The 27,108-nt window shown below is 41.5% G+C and overlaps 1 protein-coding gene across 1 annotated transcript in view; it reads left to right on the top strand.

The window, feature by feature from the left end:
- The window catches only part of TIAL1 (TIA1 cytotoxic granule associated RNA binding protein like 1), a 34,220-nt gene extending 7,415 nt beyond the window's left edge, over positions 1–26,805 (top strand). The window contains exons 2-12 of the mRNA XM_089683358.1: positions 2,111–2,207; positions 2,785–2,934; positions 5,268–5,322; positions 5,744–5,831; positions 7,658–7,733; positions 9,028–9,136; positions 9,219–9,314; positions 18,715–18,799; positions 24,980–25,103; positions 25,390–25,529; positions 25,620–26,805. Of these exons, the coding sequence (XP_089539484.1) occupies positions 2,111–2,207; positions 2,785–2,934; positions 5,268–5,322; positions 5,744–5,831; positions 7,658–7,733; positions 9,028–9,136; positions 9,219–9,314; positions 18,715–18,799; positions 24,980–25,103; positions 25,390–25,529; positions 25,620–25,740 (1,141 nt within the window). The 3' untranslated portion in view covers positions 25,741–26,805. The remainder of the gene's footprint in view (positions 1–2,110; positions 2,208–2,784; positions 2,935–5,267; positions 5,323–5,743; positions 5,832–7,657; positions 7,734–9,027; positions 9,137–9,218; positions 9,315–18,714; positions 18,800–24,979; positions 25,104–25,389; positions 25,530–25,619) is intronic.
- Positions 26,806–27,108: the final 303 nt, after the last annotated feature.

The raw sequence follows: 27,108 nt of genomic DNA, 5'->3' as shown, positions 1-27,108 counted from the left end.
GTGGCCGGAGTGACTGCTGAGGCCATCCACACCACAGTGTCTTCACAGGACTCCTTGGGACGGGTATGAGCAGCGTCCTTTCTCTCTCCCTGCACACTGCTTAGTTTCTGGTACAACTTGGGACGCTGCTTCCCTCTTCCTTGCCAGCGTGGTGATTGTGCTTTCTCCAGCTTTGAGCAGCGCCATATGTTTGCTACATGGTTCTTGAATAAAGAATGGTACAAAAACATCCTCTGAGAACAATTTCTCCCAACCAACCAAGAACAGTTTGGTGATGAACAATGCTTTTTCCAGCATGATGGAGCACCTTACCAAAAGACAAATAACTACGTGGCTTGGGGAACGAAACATCAACATTTTGGGTTCATGGCCAGGAAAATTCCCAGAACCTCATCCCATTGACAACTTGTGGTCAATAATTGAGAGGAGGGTGAAAAAAAACCTCACAAATTCTGACAAACTCCAAGCATTGATTATGCAAGAATGGACTGCCAGGGCGAATTGTAGAGGTCTTGAAAAAGAAGGGTCAACACTGCAAATATTTGACTCTTTGCATAAACTTAATGTAATTGTCAATAAAAGCCTTTGACCCTCATGAAATGCTTGTAATTATACTTCAGTATAACATAGTAATATCTGACAAAAAGATTTAAAATCACTGAAGCAGCAGACTTTGTGAAAACTAATATTTGTCATTCTCGAAACTTTTGGCCACGGCTGTAAGACAACATATGGAATTAATCAGTGAGCTGCTCGTGTATTTCAGCACATTACACCTGTGTCATAATCTGTTTCCTCAATTCACCAGAGTTCTTTCTTTAATGACCTGTATCCACAATGCACATAGAGCATCTCACAGGGGTCAGTTAGATGGTAGGATTGAAGCTAGTGCTGTGTAACAACGTGATATACTCACCGACCACTTTATTAGGTATACCTGTTCAATTGCTTGGTAACACAAATTGCTAATCAGCCAATCACATGGCAGCAACTCAATGCATTTAGGCATCTAGACGTGGTGAAGACGACTTGCTGAAGTTCAAACCGAGCATCAGAATGGGAAGAAAGGGGATTTGAGTGAACGGGGCATGGTTCTTGGTGCCATACTGGCTGGTCTGAGTATTTCAAAAACTGCTGATCTGGGATTTTCACGCACAACCATCTCTAGGGTTTACAGAGACTGATCCAAAAAAGACAACAATATCTAGTGAGCAGTTGTGTAGATGAAAATGCCTTGTTGATGTCAGAGAAGAATGGGCAGACTGGTTGCTGCAACATTCTGATGATAGGGCCAGAATTTGGCATAAACATGGAAGCATGGATCCATCCTGCCTTGTATCAATGGTTCAAGCTGGTGGTGATGGTGTAATGGCGTGGGGGAGATTTTCTTGGTACTAGCAAGGTGTACCTAATAAAGTGGCCAGTGAGTGTATACTAGAACCCTAAGACTACATATACTAGCATGTGTCTTCTGCTCATATAGATTGATCCACTGATGGTTTTGACATGTGGCTCTTTTGCAGGAACTGTGAGGGCCAAATTGATGTACATCCAGCTGCCTTTCTTCAGTGTTTATAACTTAGTGACACTGACTAATGTCCTTATTCTCTGCATGTAATTCATGCACTTTCACTAAATAATGGGCCTGTAATTCCTTAAAATTGTTTTACTGCCTCCCTGTAATGTCCTCTCCTTTCCCCCATCATTTGTTTTATTTGGAATGAGCAGTGCATGTTAGTTGCAGTCATGTGCACTGCTTTATGCACACTATAAATCCAATAGTTCAACTCTGGCGCGTGCAAAGGGGTGGCTATGCTTCTACAGTTCTACCCTAGAGAATGAATGTAGACTCCCTCGAAAAGGAAATCTGAGCGCAGCAGCAAAAAAAAAAGGTTTGGAGGAGGTTATGAGCAATTACAGGTTCTTTAAGTTAAAAATACAAATTTGAAAAGTTTTTTTTTTTTAAACCAGAGTTTAGTGTTCCTAATTCTGCTTGTTTCAGGCAAGCTTTTTCCATCATATTTAATTGTTCTGGGGCTTTGAGAATTTAATAACCTAGAAATATAATTTTAGAGCCAAAGTCAGTATTTTTCTTTTGCTTCTTCCACAGGTATGTAGGCAACCTCTCCAGGGATGTAACGGAAGTCCTGATTCTACAGCTATTCAGTCAGATTGGGCCATGTAAAAGCTGTAAAATGATTACAGATGTAAGTGAGACCATGTCCTGCTGTTTACATGTATTTACCTCCAGCCCCATGTCATGCTGCTTACCTGGGTTCATCTGTTGCTCCATGTCCTGCTGCTTATCCGTGTTTACTTCCAGCTACCAATGTTGCTGCTTATGTGTTTACATCCAACTCCTTGTCCTGTTATGTTTACGTTTTGCTCTGTGTTCTGCTGCTTGCCTGTGTTTACCTCCAATTGTTTCAAGAGCTTATGCTTCAGTAACTTGTAAAATATGTAACCTGTTGAACGGCTTCTAGAAGATATTAAAATGTTGTTGGAAGTTATGGCTGATGTTGTGGTGAGTGAAGTGATAATATAAGTTATGGATACATAAGCAGCCCCCTACCATGTCAGATGTGATTGAGTTATTGAGCAACAGTGCGTGAGTGGCTTCACTAGCTGGAAAGTGTATTTGGAGGGACTGCAGTGTAAATGTTTTGTGCTACTCATTGAATGGTGTGTGTGCGTCTGTCTGGGCATAAAGAGCAAGGTGCCAGTGAGGATGTGTCAAGTCTGTTGTGTGCATGCATATAAGGACTTTTCTTCTCTCATTTTTAGCAAACGGACAGTCGGAGGGTGGCTGCATCTACTGGCTTTTCTGCTCTGCCAAATACCAGCAATGACCCTTATTGTTTTGTGGAGTTTTATGAACATAGAGACGCTGCTGCTGCGTTGGCGGCAATGAACGGGCGGAAGATCTTGGGAAAGGTGAGCAAGGTTTATGATTTGTGTGAAGAGATGTGGCATGGATTTGGTCCTTTGGCTTTTACTGTAATGCTCTATAGAGTATACAGCTGTTATTCCATCACTACTATATATTGAAGTCTCTGTACTTGTACAGTGGTGCTTCACCCTTTCGGAGTTCTTATTCAAGGTACAGAAGGTAGCAGCGTCGGGATCCATCTGTCCCTAGATGTGCCCTGCTATCAGTCATAATGGAAGAGTGCACCAATGTCTGGACCAGTTATGGGGTTCATTGTCCAGTCTGCACCTGAAAAGTTAGATTTCACAGTAATTTATACCGATGTTAGTGGAGCTAAACTCGGAAAGTGAACATTTTGCTATCTTATGGAGAACCTCTAATAATGATCAGGCCTGGTAATAAGCTTTTCTTTGTGTAAGAACTACTGCTTTCCCCATACAAGTCTACAGAAATGCAAAAGTAGCTCAAACTGGTCTAAAGCAGGTCAGGAGAAGAGCAATTGCAGTCTAAATTCATCTCTCCGTAAATTCTAAATGATCTCCAAAACATCCTAAAGTAAAAGTTCGGTCTAAACTTGTCTAAGCTTAAATCTACCCCCACCTCCATTGTAAGTCCTATACGAACTAACCTGTAAAGGAAAGATGTGTATACATATAACTTAAGGGTGCTCTTTTCTGGGCATATGATCTCCCCAGCAGCCGGCTTCAGGGGAGAAGAGAGGGCAGCCACAACTGCTGCAGTGCCTGGGTGGTGATTTCACCCATAGGCTTGCTTTGGGGCATCTGTTGTCAATTGTCCCTCCTAACCCCCCTCCCCCCAATCTCGTGCTGCAAGCCGGTCACGTGACTGGACTGAAACGCCCTTAGATTAGGTAAACATACACATCTTTTCTTTTACAGGGTAGTCAGTATAGAACTGGATTGGTGGTGGGAGCAGATTTAAGCTTAGATACATTTCAGACCGGACTTTAAGCTGATGTCAGAAGTATACTGTATTTGCCCATCAACACAAAATTGGTCTGTTGACAAAAGCTTGTAAATGTGTCTAAGCAGTACTTGTGTTGTACCTTTTTGCCCTAAATTTCTCCTGAAGCACATTGGTGCAGTTTCTGTGCCTAGGCATTCCTGTTCATTAGCCTCAAAGCTGTATAACAGCAATGTGAATTCATCTAAGGTACTGCTGTGAGATATTCACCTCTCCTGCTGCTACTTAAATGCCTTTCCACCCGTCATCAGGAGGCAGCCCTTCTCTTCCAAGATGGCTGCCTCTATCTGGCGTCACAGTGTATAAGAACGCATGGTAAGCCAGTAATGGGGAGAAAATGAGCTGCAGGGAGACAATACTGATAACTTGTCTTTTATTCTTTGCTTGCCATTTTCGAGCACAGCTTCCACAGTACAGGTCCTCTAAGGCATAATGGACAGAGGCACTTCCTACGTGAAGGGGTTTTTTTTGTAGAGCTCTTCTTTCTCTACATTGCAAAAATATATAATCCGCTCTGAATGTAAAAGCTGTTTTTGTGCCAAAGGCCAACATGAATAGTTCATTAAAGGATGACATATTTTACAGACCTAGCACTTGCTTCCAGCCCTGGAGACTGCAGAAGCAGGACTAGTTCCAGAGCACAGCTCTGGCTTCATAATGCCCAATAATGTGTCAGCAGTAGACATAGCACCTCTTCTAGAATTCTTACTCTGATGGAAGCCTCCAGCACTGGATGGAAACCTCAGCTATACTACTGGGTTCCAATAAAGCCCTACTCTGGGCACTGGAAAGAAATACTCTTGCAGTGGGGGATCCAAACACTTCAAGGGTTAAATGCTCCTTTTTGCTATAGAGGTAAAGGAATAGGGTGTAATTCTTACTACACTCCTCGCTCCAACAGGCTTCCTCCTGCTGAGTGATTGGTCTACTGCAGTTTCCCCTCTAATGCCTCGTTCACATGGGTCCTGCATTGTACATGATGATGCCAAAGGCCCACCCACTGCCCTGAGTATCAAAGAGCAGAGTACCATAGCATGCCGCAGCAAGGAGTAAGGTAATTGATACAGCCTCTTCTTCTACCCCTAGAGTTATTGAGCATTTGACTCTTGCAAGGGGGGGCTGGGGGGCACGTGTCATTGCAGGGGGTTTGTTTTTTCCATCCCACTGTGGGGTTTGAAAACCTAAAAATTAAAACCTTATCCATGCTTACAAAAGCTGCATTTTCTGTGGGATTGTTGATTTTTTTTTTTTTCATCTTTTTGTGGTTGGTGGAAGGAGGGACAGTGGTTGTATCTTGATCAGAAGCCACATTGTCTCTTCTTGGTGCTGATCAGTTTTCTGCTTCTTTCTGCAGGAGGTGAAGGTGAATTGGGCCACAACTCCCAGCAGTCAGAAGAAAGACACATCGAGTAAGTATACAGCTGAGCTATGGACGAAGCACAGCTTTCTCCTCCATTGTGGCAGCAATCCTCTTCACTGTATGATGGTGCTATTAATCCCTTTTTGTTGCAGGCCCCTCCAGCAGGAAAGGGGTTAAGAGAAAGTCTGGCCGCTAGCATTTACAAGTCCATGTGCTGTTTAGGCTGCCTCTCTTGGTATTCTCTCTTAATTTATCTAAATTCAAAACACTTCTATTCCTTACTACGTTAAGTGTTTTCAGATTCTCCAAACGTCAATTGGACACTGGAAAGCATATCTGAAAGTGCCCCCATTCATGTTCTATAGATAACCGTTGCCTCTGTGTGTAGCTTCAGCTAGCTCCTAGTTCTGTGTACACCCCAGATTGGTCTCACTGTGGATCACACTGATTGAGTAAATCTCTCTCTGCAGATCACTTCCATGTATTTGTTGGAGATCTGAGTCCAGAAATCACCACAGAAGACATAAAATCAGCTTTTGCTCCGTTTGGTAAAATCTCGTAAGTATTAGTGAGTTGTTTTAATCTCTCTCATGTCTAATACAACATGGTTATGTATGTTGTGCGTATTTGCCAGATGTACTGAATTTTCTGTTTGTTTCAGTTAAATCTGATATGTTAGATTGTGAATGTATATATGTATGTAATAAAGCATGGGAAACTTGGGGCTGTTCAGCCACTCCTCAGCCAGTTAGTTGTCAGGGCCTTGTGTCCTGGTATAGCTGGACTGAGATCGCTCTTGGCATTCCTGCTGTTTTGATGGTAATGTCCTGTCATGGTATGTGGCAGGGAAGCTGGCGCACCCCTCCTAATCCAGTAAGTATGGGCTGATGGGCACACCTAGTATTTGTCAATATCTAAAGGATCTGGTGAACAATATGAACTGTATACATTTCCTATGTGCCTCCAGATAGCAGCCATGGTGAATTGGGGTGCTGATTTGGAGAGCTAATGGAAAATGTTTGGTGATAATTGCAGCTATCAGCTGAGTACTAGTGCTGAACGTGCTTACGCACCTTTGTTCTGTTTATATGTAACATGAGATGCTTATTCTGACATTATAGCAATCAGCTGATCACCAGGTCTGGGCGTGTTTTGCACCATCACTCTGCCTCTATGTAGGGGTCAGCTGATTAACCGTGCTGGGCATTCTCTGCACCAATGCTCTGTCTCCATTTAGGGATCAGCTGATTACTAGTGCTGAGCATGCTCTGCACTTTCGCTCTGTCTCAATGTAGAGATCAGCTGATTACTAGTGCTGAGCATGCTCTGCACCATCGCTCTGTCTCAATGTAGAGATCAGCTGATTACTAGTGCTGAGCATGCTCTGCACCATCGCTCTCTCCATGTAGAGATCAGCTGATTACTAGTGCTGAGCATGCTCTGCACCATCGCTCTGTCTCCATGTAGGGATCAGCTGATTACTAGTGCCGGGCATGCTCTGCACCATCGCCCTGTCTCCATGTAGGGATCAGCTGATTACTAGTGCCGGGCGTGCTCTGTACCAATGCTCTGTCTCCATGTAACCTGAGCTGAATATTGCTGTGTGTCTCTGGTTCACTGTGCAGGTGTAAGGATTCTTGCCTCGCTCCCACTCATCATTAAACATAATAGCATTCTGATTATTTTGCAGAATGGCTGGTATATGGACAGACTCTTGAAGGCTAACTGCAAGGAACTGTGCACACTGGAGTCAGTTATAGATTTTTTTCTCATTTCTATTTATTCTTATTTATTTTCTACTGGTTTAATCAGATTTCTATGACACGATACATTTCTGTGTTAGTTTTGTTGTTTTGTACTGGTGTGCTGAACTATTGTTCTTTAGTTTTATTCGCCTTTCTTAAATTTTCTGAAAATGTCAATTTTTCAAAATTTACAGCTGCCCAAACTCCAAAATGGTGGTAAAGAATTGAGCAAGAAAAATAAAGAAATCTGTTAACAGGCCATGTATGCCTTTTAATTCCTATTTTTCCTCTTTTCCATTTTGATATTTGATATATTCTGCAGCCATTGATATTAGTGAGTGCATGGTGAGCCAGGGCTGAGTGCTAGACTAGAGAGACCATATTTTATTTTCTAGTGTAATGGTTAGGTTGCATGTTTAATACAAAGTGTTAATATTAGAATTCTGTGCTGTAGATATCATTGATCTCTAGCAATATGTCAGAGCTGGTTAGGGAGTCAGTGCTCCTAAGACTAGATAAAGGATAAAGATGGAGGAGGAATATCTGCCAATAACAGTGTGTGTGGTTCCTTTAGTTTTTATTTATTGCTTGTTCATCTTTGTACCATGAACTTACCTCTCTGTGGTCTCTTCTCCGCAGAGATGCCAGAGTAGTGAAGGACATGGCAACGGGAAAGTCGAAGGGTTACGGCTTTGTTTCCTTCTACAATAAACTGGTGAGTGTCATCGTGCACATGTCCAAAATATTCATCTGCTAATCAAACCAACTCCCAATGTGACAGAGTGAGAAAAGATTAGAAGCTCTGTCAGATTTTTTTTAACTGGTGTGTTCACATTGAGGAGAATCTTTCACTTCTACCTTGGTGACTCAAAAACAAGAAGGAAAATCTTCCTCAAGGGAGCCTGAGGCTTCTAAACCATCATTACTTCCCCACTTTAACCACTTGCCCTACTGAGGATTTACCACCCTTCCTGACCAGGCCGTTTTTTGCGTTACGGCGCTGCGTTCTTTTAACTGACAATTGTGCGGTCATGCAATGCTGCACTGAAATGAAATTTACATTCTTTTTTTTTTTTTTCCCCCACGAATTGAGTTTTCTTTCAGTGGTATTTAATCGCCTGTGCGTTTTTGTTTATTTTTGTGCTATAAAAAAAAATAACCCAACAATTTTGAGAAAAAAAACTATATTTTTGACTATTAAACATGTCAAGTAAAAAAAATTTAAAGAATCAAATTTCGTCTTAAATTTAGGCCAAAATTCATTCAGCTACATGTCTTTGCTAAAAAAACAAATCCCAATACGTGTAAACTAATTAGCTTACGTGAAAGTTATAGCGATCAGCGACTTATAGCGGGACTGCGGCAGGCATTCTGTCACTGGGGGGAACTGACGTGGTGTCACTGACATCCGCAGTGACACCAATACAGTGATTAGAGCTAAAAAAAAAAAAGCACTGACACTGTACTAATGGCACTGGGCAGAAAGGGGTCAACATGAGGGGCAATCACACTGGGAGTGTTTTTCTGGGGGGTGGTGTGTTGGTGCTTCACTGTAAGCACACTGCTCTGGATGGCTGTGTTGTGCCTAGCCATCCAGAGCAGTGTGCCTGAGCTGACAGGGAGAAAGACTGTTAGTAAACAAAGCAGACGTCCTCCCCATCGGAAATCCTCGATAATCATGTAATCACTGGGCGCCGGCGGGTAATCACCAGCTGGGACCTGGGGATTGACAGCCGAGAATGGCGGCGCGGATAGGGCGTACACATGGCTTGTGTGCGCCCCCTACCTGGAAATACAAAATCACGTAGATATACTTGATTCTGCGCACCCCTGCCACCCTGTAGCAGTATTTCTGCTATAGGGTGGCAGGGAAGCGGTAAAAGATTGTGGCTGGAGTTCCAATTTATCACTTATCCCCTGCTTTTCAATGTGGCACCATTTATTTCTTGTTTTTTTTTGTGGGTCCCGGCTTGCATGGTAGTACTCTTACATGTACCTCTTGCTCCTAGGATGCCGAAAATGCCATAGTACATATGGGAGGACAGTGGTTAGGTGGCCGACAGATCAGAACAAACTGGGCAACACGTAAACCACCTGCACCAAAAAGTGCACAAGAAAGTAAGAAGCACTCTCAGCTTTGCAGCCATGTGTTAAAGCTTGGAGCTTTTTTGATTTTTTTTTTTCCTGCTTTTTACTTCAGGTAATGCAAAGCAGCTGAGGTTTGAAGATGTTGTGAACCAGTCCAGTCCAAAAAATTGTACAGTTTACTGTGGAGGGATTGGATCAGGTTTAACTGGTAAGATGCTTCCGTTCTTTTACACTCTGGTGAGGAGTTCAGGCCATCCAATTTTAGGTTTTTTTTTCTCCTTTTGGCATGAGTGCTCAGACATCTTTTTTTTCTTTTTTTAAATCAGGTAGTTTTCTTATTGAAAGATTATTTTTCAACTTAAAAAAATAACGACATTAAACATAAACAAGACCATTGCCTGTTGGTGAGGGGAGAAGGTTGACAGCTTACATAAGACAACGTTCCATGGGATCGTAGTAGAAAAAAGCAACCAAGATTTACAACTTGCATAGTATGCTCACCTTGCAAAAACAGCTATCTCTTACCATGAAGATTATCATCATAAACATGCATTGTACAGTATCAGGAAGTATGCATTTTTCTTATGGCTGCAAAGCCCTGCCTGGCACAGCTACCCCAAATTTGTCTAATGGGAAAGTAGTTTTTTTATTTTTTTAAATAATTTTTTTTTTTTTTTTTATCATATTAACCTTTATAGGAAATAAAGGTTGATTCGGTAGAGAATAGCCAGGGGTCCCATATTTTACAAAATTTCTTGAAGCATCCCATATGTTTATATGTTAAATATTCCTGTTTTAAATTAGAATTCACTATACCCTTCCACTGCAAAAAAAAAGTTTAAAGGCACTGTACAGGGCTCTAGTTTTTAATAGTCTGTATTCAGCAGGTAAAGCATCCTCTGGAATAATTAACTAAAAGAGCACACTAAGGATGAAGTGGGACATGAATAGAGCATATACTGTTAAGTGTTTGGAAAACAGCAGCCCAGTAACGATGGAAGTTTTGGGCAACGCCATAGCATATGAATTAAGGATCCTGTATTTGCCTTACAATGTGGTCAGTCAGATCTACCCCAAGAATGAAGACATTCTGATGTGTAGTGCACCCTATGCAGTATGAATAGCTTTGTCAGGCATTGAGATGGGGACAGGGATACTACAGGGATCGTTCCAGTGCCTGTTGCCATTGATCTTCCTCAAAGGGACCCAAGTCTTCCTCCCACCTACTACCACACTTCAAATGTACCTGTACACTGAAGGCTGTATGCATAGCAGAATACAAATCCCCAATAATCCCTGTTTAGTACAGGATGTGGACACCACCATATTAAGTATGCTTGAGGGATTATATTTTAACAACACGAAAGCAGCCAGACAGTGCAGAGCATGGTGGAGTTGCAGATATTGAAAAAACATTTTATGCGATAATTGATATTTCTTTACCATAATATCAAAAGGTAGAAGAACATCCATTTTCTATAACTGGTGCAAGTGGGTAATGCCCACCTGCCTCCAAGCATCGAAGTCTTTGAGTTTAGATAGCTCAGGAAGACTTGGGTTATTGGATTATTCCAAATTGGCATGAACTGCACATATCCTTTTATGAGATGATTGAGTCCTAACAGATTCCTAGCAATGGTGAAGCATAGAAAGTGATGGAAACTTGCGTTGGGCATGAAAGTGACCGACACTAAAAGTTTCACTAAGGAGACCTCAGGCCAAGAAATACGATTTGACATTAGGAACTGCCAGGCCCCCACCATCTTTGGATGGTGGCAAGTTTTATTCTAGGGTCAAGTGTCTTCGTTTTCAGATGAAATCCCAGAATAGCGTATCAGTAATTCTAAAGATTTGTTGTGGGACTCATACAGGGCATTTCTGTAGAAGTAATAATGATTGTGACATCCACATCATCTTGATTAAATTTACTCTGCCAAGGACTGCCAGAGGTAATTTACACCAAGTTCTTCCTGTCTGCTTTAGCTGAGTTAGTGAGGGTTCAATGTTTAGAGTCAAATCTGTTACTGTAGGTTGTAACTTGTACTCCTAAGTATTTAAAAAAGGAGACTACAGAAATTAAAGTTGCCGTGGTTGGCAAGTCATCAGTTAATGGATCAAGTGGCATCAGAAAGGATTTGTCCCAATTGATTGTGAACCCAGAGAAGGAGCCATATACAAAGATAAGTGACATAGTTGCTACTAATGAGGAAGTGGTATCGTGTTAAGACATCTTAACCTGAAAATTCCATCTTTTGTAAGCTCTGCTGTTATTCTCTACAGTCCGTACTATTTTCTCCCAGTTTCCTCAATGTGACACATCTATTATGGGGTGTTTATGAACACTACACTAGGGGGAGCCCTTACTGCTTGGATAGATGTTAAAGTGGTTGTAAAGGTTTTTTCCCTTCATGCATTCTGTGCATGAAAGTAAAAAACTTTCTGTGTGCAGCAGATCCCCCAGTACTTACCTATGCCCCATCTCGATCTAGCGATGTGCACATGAGCCTCTGGTCTCTCAGTTCTCATTGGCTGAGACCGCAGCGGGAGCAAATGCCATACTGTCAGTCACCGCCTGTGACCCATAAGGAGAGAGTGGGGGCAGGGCTGAGCCACGGTTGTGTGTAAATGTGGTCACATAGAGCAGAGGTTCAGGAGCCCTCGTAGTAAGCTGCTTGCTGTGGGGGCACTTGCCAGGATGGAGGGGCCAGGAGGACCTGAGAAGAGCTGCTCTGACTTCATAAGGAATGCCACTGTATACTTGCTGATGGCAGAGCTCATTATAGACTTTATAAAGAACATCACTGTATAGATCCTCATAGCTGACTGTAGACTTCATGAAGAACTTCACTGTGTAGTCCCTGATGGCTTATTCTGGTCTTTTATAAAAAAGAGAGAAAGAAAATCACTGCGCAGTCCCTGATGGCTCAGCTCATTTATAGACCTTTTTTTTCTTCTTTTTGTTTTTTTTTACCAAGTAGGCAAAATCTTTTATTGAATGAAAAATAAAGCCATACGTTTACAGTATGAAGCATTTGGGTTGTACAAAGGTTAAACAGGAATGGTTACAAACAAACCAGAAAAGAACAACTATATGGTGACAATAGAATACTGATTGTAACATAGAAGTGGAGACCTACATAGAGCATATGCTTGCCTGCAGCAGGTGATAAAAAAGTCATCATATCCCTTTATGGAGAGGACATGTCTACCTCAGGATAGATAATGCATGAAGGAGATACAAAGAATAAGAAGAGTAAAATTTAAATATACAGTCTGTATGTGGGTCCAAGCCAATCCTGCCCTATCTAGGTGCAGGTATCTGCAGATTGCAGCCAACGATCCCATATTTTGTTATATTTGCTAGGCCAGCCCCTATTAACATACACTGCTCAAAAAATTAAAGGAATACTTTGAAACACCTCAGATCTCAATGGGGAAAAATATCATGCTGGATATCTATACTGATATGGACGGGGTAATGTGTTAGTAAGGATGCCCCATCGTTTGATGGAAAAGAAAATTGTCAGCCTACAGTGGACTGAATTCAAAGACACCCCGGAAATCAAAGTGAAAAAATGATGCAGCAGGCTAGTCCATTTTGCTGAAATTTCATTGCAGCAACTCAAAATGGTACTCAGTAGTTTGTATGGCCCCCACATGCTTGTATGCATGCCTGACAACGTCAGGGCATGCTCCTAATGAGATGGCGGATGGTGTCCTGGGGTATTTCCTCCCAGATGTGGACCAGGGCATCAATGACCTCCTGGTCATTCTGAGGTGCAACCTGGTGGCGGATGGACCAAAACATGATATCCCAGAGGTGGTCTCTTGGATTTAGGTCAGGCGAGTGTGGGGGCCATTCAATGGTATCAATTCCTTCATCCTCCAGGAAGTGCCTGCATACTCTCACCACATGAGACCTGGCATTGTCGTGCACCAGGAGGAACCCAGGACTCGCTGCACCAGTGTAGGGTCTGACTGGGTCCAAGGATTTCATCCCGATACCTAATGGCAGTTGGGGTGCCGTTTTGTAGCCCAGGGGTCTCCAAACTTTCCAATTAAAGAGCCAGTTTATTATCCTTCAGACTTTAGGGTGGTCAGCAGGAGTAGACGTTTTTCTGGCATCCGTGGGAGTAAGTATCGCCACATTTGGTGTTAGGGGAGGAATAGTGCCCCATCATAGGTATCATTAGGATAGTGCACAATTTAGTGTCAGTTGGAGAATTAATGTCCTATTGTTAGTATTTGTTGATAGAATAGTGTCTCATATCAGTGGGAGGATTCAGAGGGCCGAAAAAATGCAAGCAAAGGGCTGTATCTGGCCCCCGGGTCACAGTTTGGAGACCACTGGTCTAGCCTGTAGAGGTCTGTGCGTCCCTCCATGGATATGCCTCTCCAGACCATCACTGACCCACCACCAAAACGGTCATGCTGAATGATGTTACAGGCAGCATAACCTTCTCCACAGCTTCTCCAGACCCTTTCACGTCTGTCGCACGTGTTCAGGATGAACCTGCTCTCATCTGTAAAAAGCACAGGCCTGCCAATTCTGGTGTTCAATAGCAAATGCCAATCGAGCTCTATGGTGCCGGGCATTGAGCACAGGGCCCACCAGAGGACATCAGTCCCCAAGGCCACCCTCATAAAATCTGTTTCTGATTGTTTGGTCAGAGACATTCACACCATTGGCCTGCTGGAGGTCATTTTGTAGGGCTCTGGCAGTACTCATCCTGTTCCTCCTTGCACAAAGGAGCAGATACCGGTCCTGCTGATGGGTTAAGGACCTTCTACGGCCCTGTCCAGCTCTCCTAGAGTAACTGCCTGTCTCCTGTAATCTCCTCCATGCTCTTGAGGCTGTGCTGGGACACACAGCAAACCTTCTGTCAATGGCAGATATTGATGTGCCATCCTGGAGGAATTGGACTGCCTGCCTCATGCTGCCAGTAGTGACACTGACCCTAGCCAACTGCAAAACTAGTGAAAAACAGTCAGAAAAGATGAGTAGGGAATAAAATATCAGTGGTCTCCACCATGTAAAATCATACCTGTTTTGGGGGTCATCTCATTGTTGCCCATCTAGTGCACCTGTTAATTTCATTAACCCCAAAGCAGCTGAAACTGATTAACAACCCCCTCTGCTACTTAACTGACCAGATCAATATCCCCAGAGTTCATTGCCTTGATACTATAATCTGATTAAATAGTGTTCCTTTCATTTTTTTGAGCAGTGTATATAATTTTTTTCAAAGGTAGGGTGTTGTTAACATCCACCATCCAGTCCTCCAGTGTTGGAGGGAACACCTGCATCCAATGGCAGGCTACCAATTTCCTGGGACTAAACAAAGTTTCATGTAAAAATGTAGTCATATACCTCTCAGCTTCCGAAATAATTACCAATAAACATGGTTTTGGATCCAAGAATATAGGAAAACCCATGCGGTCATGTAAAAACTGGATTACCTGAGTGCAAAATCCATTTATCTGTGGGCATTGCCATAGCAGATGGGTGAATGTGCCCGGAGATGGTATATAGGACAATAAGAATCCCTATTCGATCTAAATCGTGCAAGGCGAGTTGTTGTAAGGTATGCCCTATGTGCAATGTAGAGTTTGGTAAGACGGTTGGGCATCTTAGGCGAAATCTTTTTGCAGTTGTCTAGGCCTCCTCCCATTCCTTATCGTCAATAGCCCCTATATCTGTCACCCATCGAGATTTGAGAGAGTAGGCCAGATCAGAGGCAACTGGGGTGAAGAGACGTTCATACAGAGTGGAGAACAGTTTGCGAGATTCTCCCCCCTACACCACATCTAGTAAAGATAGTGAGGTGAGGGCTGGGATGTCATTAGTGAATTGAGACATTAAGGTATCCCGTACCTGAAGGTAACGGAATAGAATAACATTTGGGAGAGAACTCCTGCTTCAGAACCTCAAAAGTCTTTTAACGCCCCATTGGATATTACATGGGAGAGGAGGTATACTCCTCTAGAAATCCACAGCTTGTGGTCGGGAACAATTAAGAGTTCGGTCAGCAACCGATTGGACCAAGGTGGGGTATCGATATGAAACTGCAGGGAATTGATCTTGGAAATGGAGCGATCCCAGATTCTTTTATAATGGAAGGCCATTTTTTTAGTGCAGGACTGTGTAATAGATTCTCGAACACCTCTAGTAATATCACAGAATGGGTGTAGTCTGGCGCACTTTCTGGGTCGAATACTAAGGCACAGAACCTTTCCCTGTCAGTTTTATCAATATGGTAAAGATGAGAAAGTTGGGCAGCTAGATAAGAGCCCAAGATCTGGGAGAGCCGTGCCCCCCTAGGGAGGTGGGATTTTAGGTACATGCCATGCCAGTTTGTCATCTGTTGCCCCAGACAAAGGATTTCAGGATCGTGTCCATAGCCTTAAAGTGCCTAAGTGGGTTGTAGACTGGGAGTGCCAGAGTATATAGAGGATTTTAGGCAATAGGACCATCTTTACCAACCCAATTCAACCCATAACTCTCAGTGGCAGTCTGGCCCAAATTTGGGATTTGGCCTTGAGGGAGAAAAGGGGTTCTACATTTAAGGCAATATAGTCAGCAAGTGATCTAGATACTCGCACACCCAGATATTTGATGGTGCTAAGACACTCTAACGGCAAAGAGGCTTGGTCAGCAGAAGGGGGAAAGGAGGCAATAGTAAGAATTTTCCATTTATCCCAATTAATTTTGAGGCCAGAAAATTTTCTAAATTGTTCTATGAGATCCAGAGTCTGTGACAAAGACGGGCCAGAGTCTGCTAAATAAAGTATCATATCATAAGCATATAGCCCAATCTTTTCAGCTAAGTCTCCCTTCTGCAGTCCATACACTCCAGGGGCAGAGCAGATTTTTATGGCTAAAGGTTCATCCGCCAAAGCGTACATCCTTGACAGGTGCCTCTAGAGAGAGGAAAATATCTCAGAGGTCCAACCATTAGCTAACACTCGAGCCTGTGGATTTGAATACAAGATGGAGATCCATTTAATAAATTTAAGGTCACAATTAAAGCTTTGGAGACCGTGCCACAGATATATCCATTCAACTGAATCGAAAGCCTTGGCGGCGTCTAAAGAGACCTTAACTCTTGTAGCTCATTCTAGACTTTATAAGGAAAGTCACTGTATAGTTCCTGGGACTCATTATAGACTTCATAAAACATCACTGTATAGTTCCTGGGACTCATTATAGACTTCATAAAACATCACTGTATAGTTCCTGGGGGCTCATTATAGACTTCATAAACCATCACTGTATAGTTCCTGGGGGCTCATTGTAGACTTCATAAACCATCACTGTATAGTTCCCGGGGGCTCATTGTAGACTTCATAAAACCATCACTGTATAGTTCCTGGGGGCTCATTGTAGACTTCATAAAAACATCACTGTATAGTTCCCGGGGGCTCATTGTAGACTTCATAAACCATCACTGTATAGTTCCCGGGGGCTCATTGTGACTTCATAAAAACATCACTGTATAGTTCCTGGGGGCTCATTATAGACTTCATAAAAACATCACTGTATAGTTCTGAGTTACATAGTTGTGATGTTCCTAATGGCTTATTATAGACCACAGTAGAGTTGGGGATGGCAGAGCTCATTATAGGCCTTTTTATAAGGAATGTCCTGCGGGTTTATTATAGACATTATAAAGAACCTCACTGTATAGTTCTGATGGCTCGTTATAGACTTAAAGCGGTTCTAAACGTGTTCGAAAAAAAAGTTTCCCCCTGCAAAGTAAATTCATAATGTGCTAGTAGTATGCATTGTATACTAACACATTATGTGAAACTTACCTTAAAACAAAGCCCTCCAGTGGTGCGCTGTCACCGCTCACAGGGCTTCCATTTTCACCCGTTCTTCTTTCCGGGTTCTTGGGCTGCAGCTGCTTGAATGGCTGAGCCGCCGATGCGGGAGTTTCGGTGACGGCACATAGCTCTCAAGGAACGTAACGGGTAAGGCCGTTCCTTCAGAGTGCATGCGCCGATGATGTCACCAGCTGCAGCTCTGTAAAATCTCTCTTTAGGAGGTATTCATTTTACCTACATGTAAGCTTTATTATAAGCCTTCCTGTAGGTAAAAATAGAAATGAGTTACCACCTTAATGAGGGATGTCACTGCATACTTCCTAATGGTACAGCTCATTACATACTTCAAGTAACAACACTAGTGTTCCTGACAGCAGAGTTACTTAAAACATGAACTGTTTTGTCTCATTCTGAATCTAAATGGCAAATGAATGGCCTTTTGTAAACCATATATTCAGAATCATTTGTTGTATATGTTAAACATTGGGGGTGAGTAGCATATGAATGTTTCCTCTGCATGCCCACAGTATTGCAGAGAGCAACTGCTGGTAGTTTTATTCTTCCACATGTGTGTGGTTGTGATCTGAGACTGATCTGTATACACAGCATGTTTCTGGGAAATGGTGGTTTGTGTTAATCTGAAGTATTTTTAGAGTTTGTGGCATAAAATCTGACAAATCCTGACATATCTGTTATACATGTGTTTGCCAAACCTCAGAGTTACATCTTTAGAGCAAGCTGGATAATGTGCAAAAATGATTATGGCTAGCTTTAGGTTTTTCATCTCCCTCAAAGTGGAGCTTAACTCTCTGTAGCAACATTTTTTTTCTTTTTGGTCCAACCCTCCTCCCTCTTACGAAAATGTAAAAAAAAAAAATATTCAGTTTTTTTACCTTTTAGGTGTGTTATTTTGCTGTAAGGCTGCACTTACTGGTTTTCAGACTAGGCTGTGCCCCACTGCCTCCTGGTATTGCTACGTCACAGCTATCCCTTTAAGCAGTTTGCTGTGTATCTCCACACGCACTTAGCGTGCCACTGGAAACTAGGGTGCCCACACATTAGAAATGGAGGCGTGCATGTGCAGAAAGGCCCCCACACATGCACAGAGGCGCAGCTGGTCTTTCCCCAGGTCCCAAATACCCAGCAGAAACCGGCATCACATCTGCTCGTACATCGGCCCTTGCATGTTGACAATGTGGAAAGGGGGGGATAATGCAGCAGTGAAATTCTGCTTTAAAGCTGAACTCCAGGAGAAGCAAATCTTGTCCAAATACAAAAGTGTGTATTCTTACTTGAATCTGTGTGCACTTAGTTTTTTTTATTCCAAATCTGTGCGGTAATACTTTGTGAATCTCTGCCTTTGCGCAGGAGCTTCCTGTAATAAAGACTGGTCTCTGCTGCTCTCTTTCCATGTGCAGGTTGACTGGTCTTGTCCCTGCACCCTCCTATCATTTTCTGCAGACAGTCTGTAGTGGATGGTTCTGCTTGGCCCCTCCCACAGCTCTGCAGAGGTAATACAGCACAGTGATTGATAGCTACATTTATAAAGTAATAACTTGGTTTGCAATGGCAGTGTATGTCCTCCGTGCCTATTGAGGAATATATTTGAATAGAACATTTAGGTGCCTGGAATTCAGCTTTAAATGCATTTTTGCTGGCTTTTCAATTACACAGATGGGTTACACACTTCTTCCTGCTATTGTACCAGGTAATATATAGACTTTTCCTGACTCCCATTTGAGTGGTTCTATTACTTATCTACTATTTTATTGTCATTACAGAGCAGCTAATGAGGCAGACATTTGGTGTGTTTGGACAGATTATGGAAATCCGAGTTTTTCCAGAAAAAGGATACTCTTTTATCAGGTGACTACTCCATGGTGAATAATGTTATGGTTTTTGCTTGTTAAATGTAAAAGCTGAATATTGGTATTTTCATAGTCTGTGTGTGCGTCTGCGTGTTCACTCGTGTTTATTTTCCCTATGTATAGTTTTGAATTTTTCAATATACGCAAGCAAAGCCATATTTGTTCTATACAGTGATTCTGTTCTGTTGCTCCTTTTGACAATGCAAGTCTGAAGCAGCTGATCTACTTGAAATCCGCACCGTGTCTGCTTTTCTGGCTCCTTCTATTAAGTATGTTCAGTGAAGCTGTTGAAAATTATAGAAGCTGATCTGTCTTACCTTCAAAAAAATTGTAATTCCATTCAGCAGCTGTTGCTGCCATAGGTCCCTGACCTCCCTTTCTCACATGAAGTTAAAGCAGTACAGCTTGGTCAAAGAATGTGATTGGGTTGTAAATAATCAGCACCTTGCTGTCTTCCATCTCCATCAAGAAAGCACGTTCTGTTTGTTAGATGACTAGCATCTAACAAATGTGTTTTTTTTTTTTTTTGGTTTTTGGTTTTTTTGGGTTGCACTTTGCAGGTATGTTTTCTTCACTACCATTAACCAATAGCTGCAATATAGCTGTTTGGTTGTTGAACCCATCAACATATTGGATACCTCTAGCACATTACAAGAAGCACATTGCACATCTCCTGGAACAACACACCACTAAGTGACTTGTGCTGATGTTTATGACTGACTCACTTGTGTGTATTTTAAAGCAGGTAGATTTGTGTTGAAGTGCTATTTGATATAACCGTGCCTCTTTTCTCTGTGTTGTGTGTCAGAGCAGGTATGTTGCATGGTGGGATTTTGAGCTGCACAAAGCTTTTTATTTCTCCAAGGGCTAGAACCATGTGCCTGTTTGCCTCCACACTGCCTAAGTTCTGGTCTAAACCTGTTAGGCCTGTATTAATATGGTAGTCGGCCAAGAATCTGCTCTGGCATTCAAGGATCCAGTTTTTCTGATGAAGTAGCTTCTAGCTTTCACACTTATTCATGCTGTATTTACAGAAGTTGTTTCCTCTGTCCCAGCCCTCGGATTATGAGCCTTGATCATCTTCTACAGTCAAGGTTATGGTTAGGGGGGTGTCTGAGAATTCTTACATTTCTTTCTCCTTTTTTGGAGGACAGGCACGCAGATTTACTAGATGATATGGCAATAAGAGTACAAAGATTGCATGTTCTCTCTTTCTCTTGCTGAGATGGAAGAAATGTTTAAAGGAAACTTGTAATAAGAGATTCAAGGGCTTTCGTTGCTGGCTGACTTCTAAAAATACTGAGCCACTGACCCAGAAAAAGCATACAGATTACGAAGTGTGAAGTAAGAATCCTGATCTGTGTACTACATCTGTGCTTCCAAAAAGATTCAAGCTCTTCACTGTTTCAAGGGTTCAGCAAATTGTGAGTTTTTATATGTACAAGACCATGTGTCTATAGACACACAGCACAAAAGTACTAGATAAGAATACTTTTCCTAAGAGAGGGTAGCTGTGGACTGCAGAGAAGGCTTTTCTTTTTAGAGGAAGATTGATGCTTTACTTGTACAACTTATATTCCTAAAATGCCCAAATTGACAGGTTTATCTTTCAGTGACAGATCCTTTAAAAAACTAACGACAATAAGCTGATTTTATTCTCAGATGGGCATTGATAATGGCAGAAATTTATATAGTTGCCCACTTTGCTGCTCTTCATGCAAAGCAGTCAGGGCAAAGACAGAGTCTCAGTTATATGGTGTATCCTGCTGTAGGCAGTTGTCACTTTGTTCCTAGACATGCTGCTGTCCTGTTCAGTAAGAAGGAAGGGCTACCAGGCAGACAGTCATTTTTTAGAAGTAAGTTTAATTCTAAATCAAGAGCCTGCTAAAAATTGACCCTCCAAGAAATGGTCCTTCAAAAGAGCAGGATAGAGTACTTTTCATTCTGGGGAACCTTCCTCCTTGAACTGGAACAGATGACATCCTCCCAAACAAATTTCCCATATACCAGTTCACATATTGCATCCAAGTGTTCATGGAGTGTCTGAGTAGGTTCCATATATCAATGTCTGTGCCAACAGATTTCCCAGCACACTTACCAGCCAGCCAGCCTGCAAACAAACCAAATTGACCCTTCCTAACAACTCGCATTAAAACAGAGGGTTTCATATCTCACATTTGCAAATATACACTCACTGACCACTTTACTGGGTTCACCTGTGCAATTGCTTGATAACTTTCTTGGTCTGAGTATTTCAAAAAGTGCTGATGTACTGGGATTTTCACACACAGCCATATCTAGGATCTACAGAGAATGGTGCAAACTGATTGCTGCGACATTCAGATGGTAGGGTCAGAATTTGGAGTAAACAACATGAAAGCATGGATCCATCCTGCCTTGTATCAACAGTTAAGACTGGTGGTGATGTAATGGTGTGGGGGAGATTTTCTTGGGACTAGTAAGGTGTAATAAAGTGACCGTGCCCGTGTCAAGGCTCCTCTGTATACTGAAGTCCTAACTATAGTTTTGAGAGTCTCCAATTTTGGAGCATATATAGCAGTGGATAAATTAAGGGCAAGTTTTCCTGGAAAGAGTCCACTCTTTAAAGGCACAGGGATATACTGGATGCCCAGCAAGAGCACAATGGCAGCTGAAGGCATCAAATGTGTCTCCCCCCACCCACACAGATCACATCCTACTCATTTATCTATGAAATCATTTGCAAAGGTTATCAGTTGGAGTTTACTTCCAGGCCCCACAGTGATTTGTCATGATCTTATACCACCATCCTTGTTTAGAACCCGGAGAAGTTCTTAGCCTTGGTATAATTTCTTTACAGCAATGTTGAATTAGTACATTTTAATTCAGTACAGGTTCAAAAAAGATCCATTTTTAAACTAACTTTCCCTAAACTATTTCATGGTAACACTGGATTTACTTAAAGTGGAACTACACTGCATCTGAGGACAGCAAACCAAAAACACTAATTCATTTTTAATATTCAAAGCAAACTTGCCAATCCATCTATGTCTCTGTACTTCAGTGAAATCACTTTAAAAAACACTCCATAGCATTGCAGGCCTTGGCCATCTTGTAAGGGAAGATGATTTGTGTAGTATTTACTACCTGGAGTCCATCTCCCCTTAGCTCAGGTTTGGAGCAGCGGGGTGTGCTTAGCTGAGAAAACCCCTCCTCCCTTTCCTGAAGACTCTTGGGATGTATGACATCATTGCCTAGGCCTGGAAAACAGGAATACACTGATCAGCAGCAATGATCAATGTATTCCAACGGTGGGGATGTCCTGCTGTCGGAATACAATGACACAGCAGGGAGGATTCCTGCGTCCATGTGGAAAATGTGGATGGGGAATCAGATTTTTTTTTTTTTTTTTTTTTTTTTTTTTTTTTTGGTATGACCACCAGCTGAATGAAAAAACTGAACCATGTATGGCCATCCTAAAACTGCTATCCCAAAACCTTTTCAGGTTAATTGCAGTTACCTTCTTTAAGTGGGTTAACAAACACCACCAACTAGCAGACCCTTTTGTGCAAGTACCCCTAAGCAGCTCCTAGATGAATCAAATTTCTACATGCATCGAATCTCAGCCGGGCCCCGCTGAACCAGACGAATTTCAGTTCATCTATGGCCAGCTTTACTTGTCATTTCTTCAAGATGGGGTGATTCCGCATACCGACTCCAGCTCTGATTTTTACAATTCTCAAGATATAATTTTTCCACATCCTGATAGCTCGCTCTGTTTGCTCTAGATGTTATATGGTATCCCCTTATAGTTAGAACCAACTATTATTTCTATTATTCTGGTTTTATTGTCTTAGTTTTCTACTGTTCCTTCAAGTAGAACTTCACTCAACATTGACTATCCTCAATCCTTTTGCTGCTAGCAATAGTAAATAGATAGGAAAATATATCATATTTACTTATTTTAAACTATTTTGTTACCTTTTTTTTTTTTCTTCTTTGTCACTTCCTAGTTTCCCTGCCTAGGTAAATGATCTCATACACCCCAGGTGGCTTCAGGAGGGGAGGAGGGATTTTCTCAGCTAAGCACACCCTCATGCCCTCCACCCATGGTTGCAGGAAAGAAAGTCGCTCTCTCTATGGCAGGCTTTAGCCCATTGATTTGCCTTACTATTGAGAAGTGCTGCTTCAACATGATTCTGTCTCCTTCAGCTGTCAGGCTGCATTCACACCTGAGTGTTTTGTAGCACGAAGCTCCAAAACGTTCAGGGGAAAAAAAAAAAATCAATATTACTCTGTATACTCACATCTCCACTCCAAGTCGGCTGGCGCTCAATTTGCGTAGATGTGCAGGTTTGTGGCGCGTTTTTTTTATTCCCATAGAAACGCGCGATTGGCGCGTTTTTGTGCATGTTTTGTGCGATTTTCTGTTCAAATGAACTAATGTAAAATAAAAAATAATAGTATATGAATAAATAAATGTAAATTGCACATATAAATAAAATTAATGATTACTAAATCATAAAAAATTAACCCCCAACCTTTAAAAAATAAATTATTATTAATAAACATCCAAACAAAAAAATACATTAATAAAAATAATAAATTGTTTTATTACTTTTTAGGTTTTGGGGTTAAGGTTATGGGTTAATTATTATTAATATACTAACTTACTATTGCTATTTAGATTTCCAACCATGGCGCCTCCTGCATGGAGTTTGCATGTTCTCCCTGTGCTTGCGTGGGTTTCCTCTGGGTACTCCTGTTTCCTCCCACACTCCAAAGACATGCTGGTAGGTTAATTGGCTTCTGTCTAAATTGTCCTAGTTTCATCTCTGGCCATCCGGGATCTACTGCATGGTAGGGGTTGGGGAAAGACCTGGCAGCCTACCCTGTAAAATTGCTAAGAGAATTCATGGAAAAATTTGCTTACGAGTGACAGTCCATGCAATCGCCAAGGGTCGAATACAACTGAATGAATGGATAGATAGAATTTCCTATTATATTTTTTTTATTTGTGTGTTTATTCATTTATTATTATTATTATTATTATTATTATTATTATTAATAATGTATTTTTTTTGTTCGCATCTAGGTGTTTTTTATTATTATTGTTAATAATAATTTGTTGTTTTTTTAAAGGGTTGGGGTTAGGGGGTAATTTATTTATTAATACCTAGTATTGATGATTTGTTTTTTGTGTATTTTACATTTATTCATTTTATTATTATTATTACTATTATTGCCCTAACAAGTAAATAAATAGAAAATAGTAAGTAAAATACTATAAATAAAATGAATCAATAATAAGAAAATAGTAAATAAAATACTAATCCAAACCCAGCCCTAACCTCAATTCTAACCCTTTACCCAAATAAAATAAAAAATGAATAATAATAAAAACTAAAGCTGTTTGAAAAACTAAAAAAAAGAAAAACCTAGCAACAAATGATGCAACAGATGATATTTTGCTCTATTGGCTAATAAAAGACAGCCAAAGTGCAAAAACGCCTAAAAACACTGTATACAAATGCGTGTAACAAAACACGCTACGCTCAGATGTGAATGGAGCCTCAAGGTGTATTCCTTGCATCTTTCTTCTGGGTTAGTAGTAGTCTCTTGTGAGGAGACCTGTATGGAAATCATAGTTTCCTCACAGTACCTTTTTATTTGTCCTTTTTTTTAATGCAGCCGAAAAGCAGTCGGGGGGGGGGGGGGGGGTGTTCGTTTAAAAGGTAGTTCTTCCTAATCTGGTATTTCTTGCTTTGCTGACCTGGATAATGAATTATCAGCAGAAAAAAAAATTTCCTCTTACTAGAGATGATATTTCTGTAAATCTTTCAGGACCTCACAGGATTCCATCCCATGATAGTCATGTATTTTTTTTTTTTTTTCTGTACTCTTTTGGTAGAGAGCATAGTTTGTGTTTCCTGGCTGGGCACCTTCTCTGTTCTGGAAGATTCCTGCAATCAATTGAGTTGGTCCAACTTAACTATTTCTTCAGAGAAAGGCTTGTTTATCTGTAATTGGCTTTGTCTTGAGTTTAAATGTGAAGTTTGGAATAAATGGTATGTCTTGCCTATTCCAGGGCCCTGAAGCACAGATGGTAGTTTGCAAGTGTTGGCAGCATTAAGTTTTAGTAAGCCTCTTTATTCCATTTAATAATTCTGCATTTGTCACTCTCTTGTCCTTGTTTTAGATTTTCCAGCCATGACAGTGCTGCACACGCTATTGTGTCTGTGAATGGCACCACCATAGAAGGGCATGTTGTCAAATGCTACTGGGGTAAAGAGACACCAGACATGGCAAAGGGCTTCCAGCAGGTGATTATTATGCTTACCAACAATTAAGGAACGATGCTATGTGGAAGATATTGTTTGCTTGATGCTGAAGCATTCCCCATATGTGAGAATGAAAAGATTGCAATCACTATTGATGGTTAGCTCTGCATGATTGATTTTTTGGGGGGAATAATTGGCTTTATCCTATTTCTGCCTTTTCCTCCATTACCATTTAGTTAGTCTGAGAGTCAGGCCATTGCAAATGTTATGACCCATAGTCGGGTCCTCACTGTATCATAAGATTTATGTCCTGTATCTTCCATTCCAGGTGGACTATACTCAATGGGGTCAATGGAGCCAGATGTATAGTAGCCCCCAGCAATATGGCCAGTATGTGGCTAATGGATGGCAGGTACCCTCTTACAGTATGTATGGACAAGCTTGGAATCAGCAAAGCTTCGGAGTTGAGTAAGTGACCTGTCAGTGGTATTAACTGGAAGTGGACTTTTTATATGGAAATTGCTGGCTTTTATGTTCATTTGTTTTTCTGTATTGTAGGCAATCACAGTCTGCTACATGGATGGGTGGTTTCAATGCCCAGCCTCCACCACCAGCACAGGGACCGCCAGTCATACCAAACCCACCCGGGTATAGTATGGCCAGCTATCAAACACAGTGAAAAGGACTTTTGTACGTGTGGGTTCACCGGAGGAAACAAACTGGCTGAGGGGGGCATGACGTGAAGAAAAGGCCAATATTCATAGGCAAAATATTTATTTCAAGCTGAAACTGTTCTGGAAACTTTAGCACCACTCAGCTTTAAAGGACATGACTTTCTAGAATTTGCTTTTTATGAATCTTTCCCCCCCCGGAATTCAGGACTGGTCTTACAGACCCCGCTTTCTTTCTTTGTAAAATAAAAGCCATTTGATGGAACTGGCTAGAGAAATGTTTCACTAGAAATTCAACAGTTTTCGTTTTCACCGGTTCTGCTTTCTTTAAAAGACGTTTTCGATTTTTAACCTGTAGGGTGGGCTTTAGGGTGGCCACTAAAATGAGGGAATCTGTTGCCCTTTTTTACTATTCAGCCACGGCTGTTGGTGTTGCATTCAAAAATGTTCACAAAGTGCTGCTGGAGGAGATGCGTTGTGGAAGTTAATGGATCCTGGATTTCTGTCATGCCGTATCTGCTAGTGTCCAGTCACCTTCTGTTCTGCCACTTTGTACACACAGGTTAAGACAGTAATCTGATGTGGCAGCTTAAGGATCAATCCTTTTTATTTATTGTGTCACTTGGTAACCCTTATCCTGACATACTGGGGTCCCTTCTCTTGCCAGTTGTGTGCGGCTGCCCCGGTGCTCTGTCCTCAGATAAAAAGATTGAGCACTATGCCTGCCTGACCCCCCAACGGCTAATGGTTTATATGAGCTCCCAAGGATTTCATCACCCCTGTATATAAGTATAGCTGCTGTCTTCTAGTCTATGATTTCATTACTCCAGGTGTGAGCCAATGAATATATTCTAAGAAAGAAGCCTTAATTTCAATTTTCTAAACATGTTTTTATTTGTCACCTTCTGTTGTTGCAGAAAGTTTTGGTATGTAAATACCTTGTTTGATCTTATTTTCAGCTGTTTCTAAGATGTTCATTCTCCTACATTGGATAAAGAGGATGGACGTATTGTCCTGTGTTGGCCTATATACATACTTTTTCTTTTTAATAAATCACCTTACATACCTTGCAATGTGCCGTTTAACTGCTAAGTTTTGGTGATAAATGGTATTTGTGGATTTCACCTTTTTTTGCTGGGTGGTTTCCGATGATAGGTTGATGACAGGCTGTAGCCCTTGTCTGCTTGCTATACCAGGAGTGTGAAAGAAGTGGCTTCTGGGGTACCTTTAAACTCAAATGTATTTCCCCAAACGTGTTTCAGCTACTTCTCATCCAGTCAATAAATTTCTGTTAATGAAATGGGTAAATTATTTTCATGACTCTGCATTTTTGGAGTCTCTGCATATATTGGAAGATGCACATGCTGCAATCAGCA

Source organism: Staurois parvus, unplaced genomic scaffold (assembly GCF_062004578.1).
Source record: "Staurois parvus isolate SC_StPar_1 unplaced genomic scaffold, SC_StPar_1.0 ptg000307l, whole genome shotgun sequence".
Classification (NCBI taxonomy): Eukaryota; Metazoa; Chordata; class Amphibia; order Anura; family Ranidae; genus Staurois; species Staurois parvus.
This window is presented reverse-complemented; position numbering and strand designations above follow the sequence as displayed.